General features: G+C 45.6%; 2 protein-coding genes across 3 annotated transcripts; both read right to left on the minus strand.

Annotated features, from left to right (window-relative positions):
- Nucleotides 1-311: 311 nt before the first annotated feature.
- On the minus strand, nucleotides 312-7508 carry LOC120061358 (glutamine-rich protein 1-like). 2 transcript variants are annotated; one of them, XM_039011121.1, is made up of 12 exons: nucleotides 7301-7508; nucleotides 5739-6039; nucleotides 5530-5631; nucleotides 5244-5393; nucleotides 4450-5172; nucleotides 4110-4275; nucleotides 3867-4021; nucleotides 3653-3767; nucleotides 3408-3516; nucleotides 3162-3313; nucleotides 2969-3059; nucleotides 312-2010 (listed from the first exon to the last, which is right to left on the minus strand). In XM_039011121.1, exons 2-12 carry the CDS (start codon nucleotides 5994-5996, stop codon nucleotides 1833-1835), a joined length of 2199 nt encoding a protein of 732 aa, XP_038867049.1. In that variant the 5' UTR covers nucleotides 5997-6039; nucleotides 7301-7508; the 3' UTR covers nucleotides 312-1832. The 2 variants fall into 2 exon arrangements, with proteins under 2 accessions (XP_038867049.1, XP_038867048.1); XM_039011120.1 differs by having other exon boundaries at nucleotides 3408-3522.
- A 757-nt stretch (nucleotides 7509-8265) lies between these two features.
- qars1 (glutaminyl-tRNA synthetase 1) lies at nucleotides 8266-14800 on the minus strand. Its single transcript, XM_039011118.1, has 23 exons — nucleotides 14655-14800; nucleotides 13927-14077; nucleotides 13631-13740; nucleotides 13360-13435; nucleotides 13176-13240; nucleotides 12995-13048; nucleotides 12786-12840; nucleotides 12619-12690; nucleotides 12453-12538; nucleotides 12231-12317; nucleotides 11928-12027; nucleotides 11712-11790; nucleotides 11386-11625; nucleotides 11201-11293; nucleotides 10963-11100; nucleotides 10432-10519; nucleotides 10213-10359; nucleotides 10033-10134; nucleotides 9828-9920; nucleotides 9479-9609; nucleotides 9299-9365; nucleotides 9031-9156; nucleotides 8266-8846 (listed from the first exon to the last, which is right to left on the minus strand). The coding sequence occupies exons 1-23, from the start codon at nucleotides 14763-14765 to the stop codon at nucleotides 8796-8798; spliced, it is 2322 nt and encodes a 773-aa protein (XP_038867046.1). The 5' UTR covers nucleotides 14766-14800; the 3' UTR covers nucleotides 8266-8795.
- Nucleotides 14801-15000: the final 200 nt, after the last annotated feature.

Below are 15000 nucleotides of genomic sequence, written 5' to 3' on the forward strand. Positions count from 1 at the left end.
AAGGCAGCCCTATTCTGATGCCAATAATTGGGCAAAAAAAAACTATTGGTAAAAAGAAAAATGTATATATATATATATATATATATAGAATCTAATTGGGCTGTCTGTGTAAACGCAACCTAAGGCTTGCAAGCGGTATTCTCTGTATGGATGAAAGTTAAGTATGCATCTTGGGATGTGCAGTGTACAAAACTTTAGGAACACCTGCTCTTTCCATGACAGACGGACCAGGTGAATCCAGGTGACAGCTAGGATCCCTTATTGATGTCACCTGTTACATCCACTTCAAATCAGTGTAGAAAGATAGACAGGTTAAAGAAGGATTTATAAGCCTTAAGACATGGATTGTGTATGTGTGCCATTCAGAGGGTCAATGGGCAAAACAACAGATTTAAGTGCCTTTGAACAGTGTAGGGCAGTATGGTGCCAGGCACATGAGTTTGAATGTGTCAAGATCTACAACGCTGCTGAGTTTTTCCATGCTCAACAGTTTCCCGTGTTTATCAAGGAAATCCAGCCAACTTGACAAAATAATGGGAAGCATTGGAGTCAACATGGGCCAGCATCCCTGTGGAATGCAACTCAATATTAGGAAGGTGTTGCTAATGTTTTGTACACTGCATGCGCTATACACTAGTACTTCCCAACCCTCTTCTCAGAGACCACCAAATGTTTCAACTTTTGGTTTTAGCCAGAAACTGGTACAACTGATTCAACTAGTCAAGGGGTTGATGATTAGCAGACTAATTGAATCAGGTGTGCCAGTTTAAGGCTACAACAAAAATCTGAAACATCTGTTTGTCCCCAAGGAGAGGGTTGGGAAATCCTGCTATACACAGACAATCAACATATACATTTAAACGCCCACACCAATAGAAATCCACTTTTTCGGGGTGAAAGACAATTGCCAGAGCTTACCCATGATGTTGCACAACAATGTGAATCAATAAATCATCGTTTTAGTCAAAGTATGATATTTGGGCTTGAAGTGACAAATCCAAATGTGTAACTTCGGACGTTTCCATGAGGCTTACCTGCCTTTTTCTATGAGGTGACATGCAAATTATTTTCACCCTACGTTTCGCTTCGGGGCTGGGCTTTATTTAAATGTTATCACCCACCAACATGGCAATATTTATTAAATCAGAAACACCTGCTGCAAAGTTCTTCCTAATCGAGAGTCGTCTGAGAACCAAACAGCTTTTCTCTGTAGCCTACACTTGAGTTTCCACTAGATAAAAACAGCCACAAAGTCAACATTGGCTATATCATACATACAAATTCATGAAAACAAAAAGTAGCTTCTTTTTCACCTTAAGGGTAGGCTAAGGTTAGCAGTGTGGTTAAGGTGAGAGTTGGGTTTAAAATCAGATTTTAAGATCATGTTGAAATAGACAGGGTTTATGACTTTGTGGCTGTGTTAACTAGTGACGACCCTACACTTGGCCACCTTGCCACGGAGCAAATTAAGATAAGGGGTGCAAACTAATGTTTCTACCAGCAAATTATCATAATCCCTTGGATAATGTGTGAAGTTATAATTATTTTTGAGCCGTCAGGAGGGCTGGACCAATGAATTATAGGCCTACTCGTGAATAAACATTCCATAACTGCAGTTGGCAGTAAATCACCAACCAAGCTTTATACTGTTCAAACACCACACTCCGGGTGGCAGTATGAACCCTTTCAGTTTGTTTGCCAACTCATAGAAGTAGAAGAAGAAAATGTACTACTTCAAAATAGAGATGGCCTCAACGGCCCTGCCCATGCTCTCACCGACGCCATAATGATGCTATGTCTAAGTCAATGGTCATTCCCCTCCTCCAGTCCTGCTAGTGTATGTTGGCAACAGCTTCCTGGATCTCTCTCACGATGAGGCAGCGAGCGAGGATGTGCTCCATCTGCTCTCTGTTGATTGGCTGGGTGGAGTACCACAGGGGGCTGTTGGGCGCCACCACGGGTTCAGGGTTCAGGTAGAAGGCGTCGTTGCGGCCTTTAGCACTCTGTGGACTGAGAGAGAGAAGCAGAGAGAGGTTAGTATTATGTGACAAATGGAAAAAAAATGTCAATTTTAACCGCCATTTATTAGTTTTCCATTAAAAACGCTTCATAAAATATAATGGGAAATCCTACTGCGTGGTATGACTGCTAGGGGCAATGAAGTTCTACCGCAGTAGTCCGGGTAGCTATTTGGTTAACTATTTAGCAGTCTTATGGCTTGGGGGTAGAAGCTGTTCAGGGTCTGTTGGTTCCAGAATTGGTGCATCGGCACCGTTTGCCGTGCGGTAGCAGAGAGAACAGTCTGACTTGCGTGGCTGGAATCTTGACAATTTTTAGGGCCTTCCATCTACTGATTAAAAGGAGAATAATTTTAGCATTCTAATGCTGTTAAATCTATGCCTCAACTCCCATTAAAGGAAATAACACCATGTTGAAACGGGAGTAAATGTCGAACAGTGATATTGATGAGAAAGACGCAACTGTTTCAGCAGTGCGGGTCATGGCTCAAATGGTGCTTGCATTTAGCAAATTATCTCAACTCAAGTAGGCCATTGGCAATGGCTGCATATCAACTGCAATCATTTCTGTAATCAGCACTTTCTTTTCCAACTGTTAAGGACGATTACGTGCGGAGCGCTTTATATCCGTCACAAATCATTTGAAAGACGCATATCCCCTTTTAACGTCACAGCATTGTTGCGTTAGGTAGGCCAATTTGTAAAAAAATAAATTTAAAAAAATCCCTTTACGACGATGATCGGGACCTGTTAGTGGTAGTTTTGTGATAACAGCATTGTGATTTAAATTTCTTACTTTTACAGATTTTTTTTTAAAGATTTTTTTTTTAATGTAACGTTCACACCCCTAGTTGTATATTAGTGTTCTACAAATATCAGGCTAGATTCAGAGGCATTATGTACCGTTCAACTGTTTCCTTCACACCCTTACTCCTTGTCCCTCAACTCACCATTTGAAGAGGTAGAAGTCGTAGAGTTTGATGGGGCAGCGCAGAGGGTTCTCTGGGTGCTCCAACTGCTCTGCATACATGTCATCTGTCACTACGGGAGAGGGGTTAGAGGTTACCACCAAGTTTCTGCATGTCACAAAGAGCCATGTACAGTATTTGACCCCTGGCTCTCCTGTCCTGGGTGACCGCTCACCTTTCTGTCCTATCTGGTGCTGGCCAACAGGCTTCAGGTAGCGGATGCTGGTGCACTTGTCTTTGGGGTTGTTGGGGCTCTTCCTGGTGTGTCTCAGGACCTTGGAGAAGGCCAGCTTCAGATGCTGCTCCACAGTCTTCAGCTGGAAGTACCTAGGGGGGACAAAGAGGTGTTAGATACATGCATTTAGTGTGTGTGTGTGTGTGTGTGTGTGTGGGGGTGTGTATGTGTGTGTAACTTACTCACTTGGTGTTGAAGAACATCAGCGTAGTCAGTAGCGTTGCAGGAGAATGGGCACCCAGCTGTTTACACTCCCACAGCATCTCCTCTGTCACCTGACTGGCGATGAGGTAACCTGGGCCAGGAAGTCATAAAACACAGCAAAAAAACATGAAACACCTGACATGTTTTTTTCATCACTAATTCGTACAGGTGATATGTACAATGTGTATGGTTGGGCACTAATGGACTATACCGATTTCTGTTCTTACCTAGTGGATGGACGCTTGGCCGCCATGGCTCCAGTATCCGATGCAGACACTGGGAGAAGCGCCCGTAGTACGGGTCTGAAAACACGTCATCCACACGACCATTATCAACCAGATACTACAGAGAAAGACAGGAAAGACAAGAGAGTAAAAAGATAGTTAGAATATACAGTAGCTTCCATTATAGTTACTATATTCCTGTGTGTGTGTGGGGCACCTTCTGTATGCAGAGGAAGACGTAATAGAGAACGTCAGCCCCATAAGTCTCTCCCTCCAGTCCTCGGGCCTCCTGGCACATGTGAGACAGCCCCACACTGAGCTCAGCAACCGCACACGACACCAGGTCCTCCTGGAACCTCAGTGCCTGCCGGCCTACACACACAAGTATAAACAGTCAATGGGGTGCTGGCTAGCGAGGGGGTAGACATACTGTTCGACAAAAAAAGGTGAGTGTACTTACGGCCAATGGGAGCTAGTTTGTTGATCTCGTCCTTGTCCAGCTCGGCATTCTTCCTCTGGGCCCAGAGCTTCCACACGTCAAGCCCCTCCTCAGGCTTCAGAGAACAGGGAAGCATCATCTCTGTATGCCCCTGGCCCTCCATCTCTGCTACTGCCATGGTCTGACCCTGCGCAGACACACCAGGGCTATCAGTATGCAAAACAAATGCAGCAAGAGACCAGGCCATTCGAGTTAAGATCTCTAAACAGAAAAATTAAATCAAGATTATAAATTATATCAATCTTGATGTAGATATTTGGGGCTTGTAGAATTATAATCTGTAGCTGCTGAATAAAGTGACCTGTAGTTGCTGTACGTCCTGGACCTGCACCCCTCCCTGTGTGTGCAGCACCTGCTGCTGGGGGTCCCAGATGAGCGACTGCGTGGTGTTGCCGTACCCTTGCACCGCCACAGGGATGTGGATGTTCCCGTGCATGAACTGGGCCGGGAACAGAGAGTTGGCCGCCACTGTCTGGTATTGCACTTCTTCATGACCCACCGACGACCCTGTCATCGTGGAAACTGCATGACTCGAGCCGATCGTAACTTGCGTTGGCGTAGTGTGTGCCATTGTCGTTGTAGTCGCCCCACCAACCTGCACAGCGCTGTATGCTTCCTGGGGGATGGCGATGTGTGTGACGCCGCCCTGATCACGTGACCCTGGCGGGGCAGAGTAGACTGGGATGGTCCAGGTCTCTCCAGTGGGGCTGGTGATGGTACCTGTAGCGCTGTACAGGTGGCTGCTATCTACAGTCAACACGTCTGGCCTCAGAGATACGTAGCTCTGCTGCTGTCCCTGACCCTGGGGGATTGCTAGTACAGTGGCCAGCTGCTGACCAGGCAGGGCGTAGGACACTGTGATGGGCATGTCCACCTTACGCTTCTTGGCTGGCTGGAGGGGGGAGGTGGTCTGGATGGTGTTCCCCCGGGGAGAGCCCTGCTGCTGGGAGGGGGAGAGAGCTCCCACCGTCTGGATCTGGATCTGTTGACCACCCGCCACCGCTGCCATCAACTGGGCCTGCAGCTGAGAGGGAGAGATGTTAAAATACATTATCCGTTAGGTATATGTGTACACCAACTGGAATGTGTGTTTACCTGTTGGTGCTGTTCTTCTGTGAGGTCCCCGGACTGTATTAGCTGGGCTGTGGTGACCCCCTGCAGCTGTTGATTGGAGGAGGAGGGCAGCTGCAGCACCTGGCCCCCCACCCCAACCACCTGGCCCTGATGTTGCCCCCCGATCTGCACCTACAGGAGACATATACATTTCAGTTAACCAGGATAGTCATAGGCTCTCAGCAATAATTGGCACTCATTTTTAGGAGAGTGGCAGGGACAGAGCGAGACAGTGAGCGAGAAAGACAGAAAGAGTAGATGATAATACCTGTATTATGTCTTGGCCTTGGTGCATGGCTGTGGTCATATTTGGTGAGAGCTGCTGCTGTGCTGCCATCACCTGTTGCTGGGACACCTGTACCTGCTGTTGCTGAAGGTAGAGCACCAGGTGGTTTTTATTATAATATGGATCATGTCACCAAATCCATCTTGTCTTTCACAAACTCGACATGCTCTTTTCCTCTCTCTGTCTCTTACCGGACAGGCCAGTTCCAGCAGTGACCCAGCCACCTCGGTGCTGTCTGTGTATATGCAGTTTGCTCCCTGCTGGTACACCGTAGTGGTGGTAGTGGTTGTGGCGGCAGCGCCACCCTGATGGTTGAACTCCTGCAGTGCCTCGGGGCCCTTGTTGGCCAGGGACTCCAGGAACTCCTTCATCCGATGCTGGGGGACACTGCGGGCCTTCAGCCTCACCAGATCCTCAAACGAGCCCCCCGAACCCTCCATGTTATTCATCACAGCCCAACGTTACTCTTCTACAGGGGATAGGATGGGGTGCCTGTGTGGACATAGACAAGACGCATGTCAGTTATTTACCTTAAACCTGCAGTAATTTACTTACTGTCATGAAGGCTTAAAGGGCAACTCCACCACTTTTCAACCTCATCTCTTCATCATCTCTTTCCACAATATGTGAAAAAAAGCACATTTCTACATTTTAGAGAAATAAATCAAGTTAAAAAGTTCTACCCGATAACATCAAATGCCAAAACATAAAAAATAAAAAGATTTTCAAACTGATATACGGTGACGTGGGGAGCAAGAAAAATATCGTTGCAGGTTTTGAAAATCAGTTTCTTACTTTTAATCCTACCCTGTGATGTCACAGAGAAGCATTTTTTAGGACCTTATGTTTTTATCCTCAGATCATAGAAACGTACCGTTTTCACATATTTAGACAAAGATAAGGTGCTGTAGATAAAATGTTGAAGTGGTGGAATTGCCCTTTAAGTTACAATGAATATCTAAATAGAGTTGTGGTACACTACAGTTGTCTGTCACAAAAAAATTGCTTTAATTTTGGACGGAAATTAACGTTTTAGGACAAGAATATTTGCTGACAGACAAGGGGGCAACTTTTGTGGCCGTTCAATCGGTAGTAGGTGGCCTTAGACTCCGTTCTGTCCGGACAGGACTATGACAGTGGTTAAATGCAGGAATGTTTACATCTGACAGAAGCTAAAGGTTAATTCTGCTGGCATGGGGTATCGGGATTCGGAGGGTGCTGCAAAAGCGTTGTATCAAGTCAGAGGAATTAAATAATCCACTCCGAAGTCGGAACAATGTTCAGTGACAGTCGAGGTCAGGGCGAGCGCTCACCAGGTAGGTCTTGTCCTGGTTCTTCGCTCGAGCAGGTCGGTTGTGAGAACACCGAAAGAAGATGAAACAATCTCACATTTGACTGGGTGTGAATTAAGTAATTGTTCATATTGTCATTGATACTGAACAAATGCCAAGTGTACATTAACTACTGTTGCTAAAGGCGATATACTGGTGCTGTAAATCTACTGTAGCTAGCTAACGTTACAAGCTAACTAACGTTAGCTGACTACGGTATTTTGCTGGTTCCCGTGGAGTCCCCTCCTCCCTACCGGCCTACTAAACAAACAGAATATGCAGCTCTTCAGCAAATAAAATACGCCATGTTAATGAAAGCACAAAATAGATAATGTGGCGAATAGAACGTCAGTATAAAACGTGTTATGTTCAGTAACAGTATAGCTCGCTCCACTCTCCTCCCTGCCTGGCTTTACTGTTACCTCTCTTCTCCCAGGCCGACCAAATCCACTCTCTCTATCCGCCCAGAAATGCAGCTCCACAAGCCAGTAGCAGCGTTTTTCTTGTGCATAGGAGAGATACAAATTGTCTCAGTGATCTTTTAGACTTGGATTTTTCACGGTTTCTTGCTATTTTGTCTATTATTTTCCCTTTTATTTTGCAGTCAGATTTCACTGGGCGCCATCTTACAACTACACCCCTTTCGTCCAATCAGATGGCGTTCTACTGCGGCGTGTTGCTAACGCGAGATTACCCCCTTCAGATGCCGCGATAAATTGATGTGACGGTCATTTTAAAGGGGACATGCAGTGCAACATGCCACACGTGTCACAACCTCGTGACAAAACGCTTCCAGATGAAGCATAACTCAAGATTAAATAGCAATCTAATTCCTTTAAAGTGCGAATTAAATGTATTGTTCATAAGGCTGTGTGCTGCTCATGAGGAACAACCTAACAATAAATATCTCACTTTCCGTTTTTCCAGTTAAATCTTTTCCACATCCAAAAGCTTGAAAATAACATTTGCTCAGCACTGTAGTAGGTAACATTATTTTAGTGAAGAACCCTGACAGCAGGGTAATAATGACTGTGGGTACTGTGTTTTAGAAACAGCATCTGTCCCAGTCCACCTTAAAGAGCTTCCTACTGGTCTCTTGCCTAGTTAAGGGAGACCACAGTAACTGTGCAAATTATTCTTGTGGAGCTGGGACAGCTCTGGGCAGGCAATAGTTAATTCGCATGCACTCTACTTCCTCAAAAAGTGGTCTGTGTTCTTCCCACAATGCAAGTGTGCCTTTGAGTGGATTGTGTCATGAGTGAGTTAATGTCATCCCTTTCACTGCTTTTTAAAATTAATTTTTGTATTTACCTTTCACTGTTAAAGTTGATTAAGAAACACACCTACATTAACCCAAGGTAAACACTGACTCAGACACATTGTAATATCTATTTTACAATTGTTTTTCATGGTTTTATTCATGGTTTCCTCTCAAATGTGTCACCAAATGTTGCATTTGTAAGCATCTATGTTGTGTGAGATCAGCAGAGCCAAGCTTGATGATGATGATACGTTTGACCATGGACTCAGAGCTTGACAGGATGGGTTTACATCATACAAACTTACAGTAAGACCCTTATTACCCCAATTATAAATGAGTTGTGGTCCTCAAAAGGAGGTACCTTGCAACAGTTTCCAAGTCTGTGCAAATGCTAAACTGAAAGATGCCCGAAAACCCCAATTCTGGATTTCAAATCGACTCCTAAGCACATCTGTAGATCTGGATAGGTCTATTCAATATGGCAAAAAGTCCAACAAGCCTATCAGAGGTCTATCAAGATGGAGCATTGCTTATACCCATTGATACTTTCAGATCTAAATCATGTCAGGTGTAGGGGACAGGGGTTGATTTGGGATTCAGACATGTTTGAGGGCTCATGGGAAGCAGGCAGTCCAGCTTGATCTCATTCTGCCCAATCACATCTTCCCAGGATCCTCTTTGAGGGTGACTGTTCTGTTGAAGACGAGCTGCAGGGAGAAGAACGCTGCTGTTACCCTCTGGCTCATGCTCTATGGAAATTTCTCTTAGGTCACCAACTTCATAAGATGACATTCTACATTTCAAAGTAAACAATTGAATAACACCCCAGTTCTCACTCCTTTTTGCCACCTGTGTCAATCAACTATTCAGTTTCTGGTTGGTGGACCATACCTTGTCTGCTGTGCTGTCTGGGTCCAGTGCGAAGTAGCCCACTCTCTCAAACTGGAACTTATCAAACACCTTCGCCTTGCTCACGGAGATGTCCACCAAGGCACTGTCAATCACTTGCAGGGAGTTCTGGGGGACAGAGAGGACATAGGTAACATTTTGACATGGGTGCATCTCAAGCATCCTCTCCTTGTCTCCTTTCCTTAAATCAGCATGTGTGTATGTGCGGAGGTTGTGTGTGTCCATGACAGTAACACTTAGACACACTCACAGGGTTGATATCACTTAGGAAGCCGCCGGGCACCTCAGACGGGTCCTCAGGATTTTTGTGAAGGAATCTGTGGACAGACAACAAAAAAATTGACAGCGAGAGAGAAATCATTCCAGACAGATGTATTTACAGACGTGTCTCTCTCACAGACACACACGCAAAGCCTCTTCAGTGACTCACAGTCTTTCGTAGAGACGGATTTCACACTTCTGGGGCTCGCTGACCCAGTGGATGAAGGCCTTAGGTTTCTCTGCAGCCTCATGGGAACTACAGCAAAACACCTCCAACTCCACCACCCTGCCCTGGGCGTCCTGAGAGAGATGGAGAGCGAGGGAGAAACAGAGTAAGAAGGCCGAAGATAATAGCAAAGTGAGAATCAGAGAGAGGAAAGGCAGAGGACAGATGAGGTGTGGGGGACAGAAAGAGGACTTTAACATCCTGCCAGGACAAACAGGCATGTTTGTAGGTATATAGTCTTAACATGGTTCTTTGTTTTTTGTAGTCTTTCAATCTGAGAGAAGCAGCTCACCTTGATGACCTTCTGTACAGAGATGACATAGCCAGCATGCCTCAGGCCTACTGGCTGATCTGGGGTCAGACGCTTGTAGCCCTTCTCCATCACCTACAGAGGGAGATTGTGTGTGAGAGAGCAGCAGGGTTAACACACACTTACAATGTACACAGACCTTGTATTGAGAGCATGCGCACTAAGACCCACACAACTTGTCACCTACCTCTCTAAAGTCGCTCTGCTCGATGAAGATGGTGCGTGTAAATGGAACAACATGGCTGCCCATGAACTCATTGGCTGGGAAGTCAGGCACACGGACATCATTCTAGGAGAGAAGATAAATAAATGGTTCGCATTCGCACTAATCCTTGAAGCAAAAGTGATTGTGTGAGTGTTTACATACCCGTATGCCCTCAGGCAGGTTGGTGATGGTGACTTTGAGGGGCTCCAGGACGGCCATGGCTCGGGGGGCGTGGTCATTCAGCACATCCCTCACACACGACTCTAACATGTGGGGCTCCATTGTTGCCTGGGCAACAGTCACTCCCACCTGGTAAGATGGAATAAAACATTCAAACAATAGTATTGCTTACTCCACCATCTCTCTATCCCTCTCTCGTACCTTTGCACAGAAGTTGTTGATGGCCTCAGATGGGAAGCCCCTCCTCCTCAGAGCAGTCAGAGTGAAGAGACGAGGGTCATCCCAGTCCCTGCGAAACACAAACCGTCAGTGGAAGTCTCTCTCACACACACACACACACACACAGATAGTTACTTTGGCAAAAAATAATGTAGTTTGGCTCTGGAAACAAATCATTTGGTTGGGAGAAATCCAGATTTTCATACCATCATACGCTATTACCGAATGTGCACGCAAGGTGCTATAACAACAAAAACACAAAACAATTTAAGCAACAGGGATCTTGATCCAGGAGGGGATTTAATGTCTCTGCTGTAACCAAGAAGCTTGATATTGACAACTAGCCACTTAGCTAGCAAGTAAGCAAACCAAATGCATAGCTGGAGCCCTGAGCTGGATCATACCGTTTCAAAATACCCCGATATACGGTATATTGCCCAAGCCTACAGTTTGGCCATAGAAACAAATAGTTTTGCCTTAAACAGGATTTCCATACGTGTGTGTAATGCTGACCTGACAGTTCCTTCCTCCACCAGTTTGATGATCTTCCTCTTGGAGACCACGGTGTAGGTGAGGTTCAGACGGCCATATTCCCACTGCACAGGGCAGTACACGTCCAGAGCATTACACAGCCAGAAATACGATGACCGCCTGAAGGACACACACAAGCATATTAAGAGAATCAAAGGTTCTAAAGAACCAACAACTTAAAGGAAAGTTGACCCAGAAACAACTACAACACACAGCATACCTGGCCTGGAACTCCTTGGTGCAGAGTGAGTGTGTGATGTTTTCAATGGAGTCACACAGACAGTGGGTGTAGTCATAGGTAGGATAGATACACCTGTGAAGAAAAAAGGCAGGAGGGGGTAGAACTGTGATGAGTATAATGAACTGTTAGAAGAAACGCTAAACAACTGTGTGTGTGTATATTACCATGCGTCCCCAGTGCGATGGTGGGCTGTGTATTTGATCCTGTAGGCCACGGGGTCCATCTTGCCGTCCTCCATCACTATCTTCATCCTGACTGTGGCCTCTCCCTCAGCGAACAGGCCCCGCCTCATCCTGTCAAACAGCACCAATGACTCCTCAGCAGGACGCTCTCGCCATGGTGATGGGGGCGGGTTGTGACCCTTCAGCTCCTCCCCCCGCTGGTGACACACGTAGGCATGGCCCCTAGAGAGATGAGCAAACACAGACACACACATGCAAATTGTTCCACACATATGAGAATAAAGAGAAACACAGATAGCGTCACCCACCTACGGATGAGGTCCACTGCCAGGTCGTAAAGTCTCTGGAAGTTGTCGGAGGCGTGAGTGATTTCATAAGGCTTATAACCTGAGACACACACATACAGATGTTGCAATGTGTTATGGTTGACTGGCATGTCATTACCAGTCAGTGCTAAACCATTCTCTGGATGCTTTGCCAGTGTTGTTGTGATGTTAGGGTAACATTGTACAACGGACACTCACCCAGCCATTCCACCATGTCTTTGATGGCAGTGAAGTACTTCTCCTCTTCCTTTTCTGGGTTAGTGTCATCATACCTCAAGTAGCAGATCCCATCGTTAGCCTGAGGGAGAGAGGACAAGGAGAGAGGAAAAGAGGACAACACACAATTGTGATACTGTGTTATGGTCAGGGTTCTGTCAAGTACCCCATATGAAATCAACCCTTAGCCTTTACCAATAAGCTAAACGTAGCCGAAGCTATACTTAGCCTTCTGGTAGTGGTTAAGAGTGGTGCTGGTGGGTGGAGTGTGTGTCAGGGTCATACCTTAGCGTAGCCAAAATTAAAGTTGATGGCTTTGGCATGACCAATGTGAAGAATACCGTTGGGCTCCGGAGGGAAACGAGTGCGAATCTACAGTAATATAGACAGGCGAGAGAAAAACCAAGAGAGATCAATTAGTGAGTGATCAACAGTTTCACCTGCAGGCAGTATGAACCTTAAATGCATTCTGGTCATCCCACCTGTGACATTCCCTTATCTCCATACCTGTCCTCCAGTGAACTCCAGATGCTGCTTCAACAGGTCCATGGTTTTAGGAGTGACCACATAGCCCTCTGTTTTATAGTTCTCTCCTGGAGAAACAGGTCAGAGGCCAGGGGTTACAAGCTAGTGTACTTAAATTGGTCATGGATGAAGTGTGTCTCCATCTCACCTGGTTTGTGGAAATTCAAGGCCACTCCTCTCAGCTCATCCATCAGCAATCTGCCCTCAATCTTTAACTCCCCTACACACACACACACACAAAAGTATGTCAACACCCCTGTAACAGGGTGACCACTTAACCCAGAGCAGCTTTATGTGGAGTCCCCAGGTCATTACCATTCATAGTGAGCTCCTCCTTCACCTCACCATCTGGAGCCTTAGCCTTCTGAGCCTGCACATAGCGTTATTAATTTAGTACATTTTATGTGATTATGCAGTCACATAATGGATTGATCCATTAGTAAAATTATCTGCACTTTTGCGTGTGAAATATGATTACACATTTTTTTTTATAGACAGCCATGTTGAGCTGTGTTAAATGTTACCTTGGGTTTCTTCTCCAGGTCAGCCTCTGTCTTTGGGCCCAGGAGATGGAGGACCTGAGAGGGAACGGGGTCAGGATTGAACACAGGGTCACAATATAAACACACATCTGAGGTACAGTATATCTATGTTGATATACACAATGCCTTCAGAGGACAAACATAAATGTATTGCTACACACACCTGCATGTCCACCTCGTTTTTGATCATCTTCCCATCAGCCCACATCAGGCCGCCACGAGCCTCACCTGTGAAGACAGAGGCACTCTCAATGAGACTCACATCCTCTCCTCCTTACCAACACAGATATTAATTTCCTCCAGTCCCAGAGGAGGTAATCAATATTCTATCAGGGCTGTATTCTTACCCATGAGCAGTCCCATGTTAAAACGGTACCTCTCCTGCAGCAGCTGGTCTTTGTGCTTCTTGATCACTTTTTCCACCTGTAACATACCACTGTTAGTCAAACCCCTCACACTACCTAGCAACTGTTAATAATCATCATCACTGGACAGAGACTATGTTTACAACATGACAACATTGCATGCAGCATTATGGGTAAACAGGAAATCTCTGGGCCCTCTAGTTAGGGCTAAAGCCAGATGTTTTTCCAGGTCAAAATAAGCTCAAGTCCTCACCTTGTCTTCTATCTGCTCTGGTGTTATGACCACTCCCACTCCACACAAAGACTCAAACTCCTGCTGGTTGATAGGGTCCTGGGGATGGCTCTTCACAAACTCCAAAGCAGCTAGAGAGACGAGAGGAGCATGTTTAAACAGTCTGACACATTATGGATAGTTCACCTCAAAATCAAAGTGTCTTTGTGTGTGTGAGACAGAGAGAGAGAGGAATGGCCACGAGACAAAATGCTGATGACATACAGTCAACAACATTAATCAGCGATGTCAGGAAACGTGTGTTTGTGTGTGTCTACCTGCCAGTTGCAGCTCTGTACAGATCTTGCGTTGAGCGATGTGATCTGTGAGGAAGCCCAGGCGTTTGGCGTCTCGAAGACGAGAGGCCATTGTGTACAGGAGGGTCCCTGTCGCTTTGTCCACTCCTGCCACCCCAAGCACCCGCTGGGCCTATGGAAATCAACCAGTTGGAATAAATAGTGTTACAAATGTCAACACCACTTAACACTATTGAAACCAGTGTTTAGGCCAATACCAAGTTCCAGAGTAGACTAGACCTGGAGATGAACTGACAGGAAAGCTGTCAATTGAATAGTCTGGATTGCTACTTTCAAGAACAAGTGCAGTACTGTGGAGATCCGGGTTATTTTTAGGTGGTCAAGTCAGGGTAAGATGAATTCTAATGACAGGGTACACTAGAAAGAGGACTCCAAAGAAAATTAAAAGGGGCAGGCCTATAACACGTGTATGTGAAAATTTACAGTGAACTATCAGGTCTTTTCTTTCACTATTATCCTTGATTTGTCAATAATACGTTAGAATGTACGTATTCACTCAGACTCATATCGAAGTATGAACTTGTCTGACTGAAATAAATGCCACAGCCAAAAAGAGTCAGTGAAATGACTAACGTTACTAAACTAGCTAACGTTAGAGGGTTTATGATCCTGTCAATACTGTCAAATATAACGTTACCCACGCCCGAGCTGCCAAGATTTCATACTTTTCCCAATCTCTGAAGTCATACCTGTGCAATAGCATCCTTTAGGGCAGAACATAAGGCATCATTTTTCAAAGTCTCCTTCGCTTTCTGCTCACTTAGCCCGATAGAAGTGAATAGTGTCAACGGATCCGCCATCTTTTACAATTTACAACAGCCAAACACGTTGCAAAAAACCATTTGTCTATAGGGGCGGGGGTACTTCATAATCACGGAAAGAATGAAAGGACAGTCATATGAACCAATCATGTCGCGTCTTTTGGACCAATCATGAATGGTGTTTGTTGAAGTCGTTATATTACGCTCTCTCAACAAGCCAATCGTTGGTTGTGTTGATATCAGGAGGCTCCTGAGGAGGGGAGGGGAGGTTTCA

This window comes from Salvelinus namaycush, chromosome 16, assembly GCF_016432855.1.
Source record: "Salvelinus namaycush isolate Seneca chromosome 16, SaNama_1.0, whole genome shotgun sequence".
Classification (NCBI taxonomy): domain Eukaryota; kingdom Metazoa; phylum Chordata; class Actinopteri; order Salmoniformes; family Salmonidae; genus Salvelinus; species Salvelinus namaycush.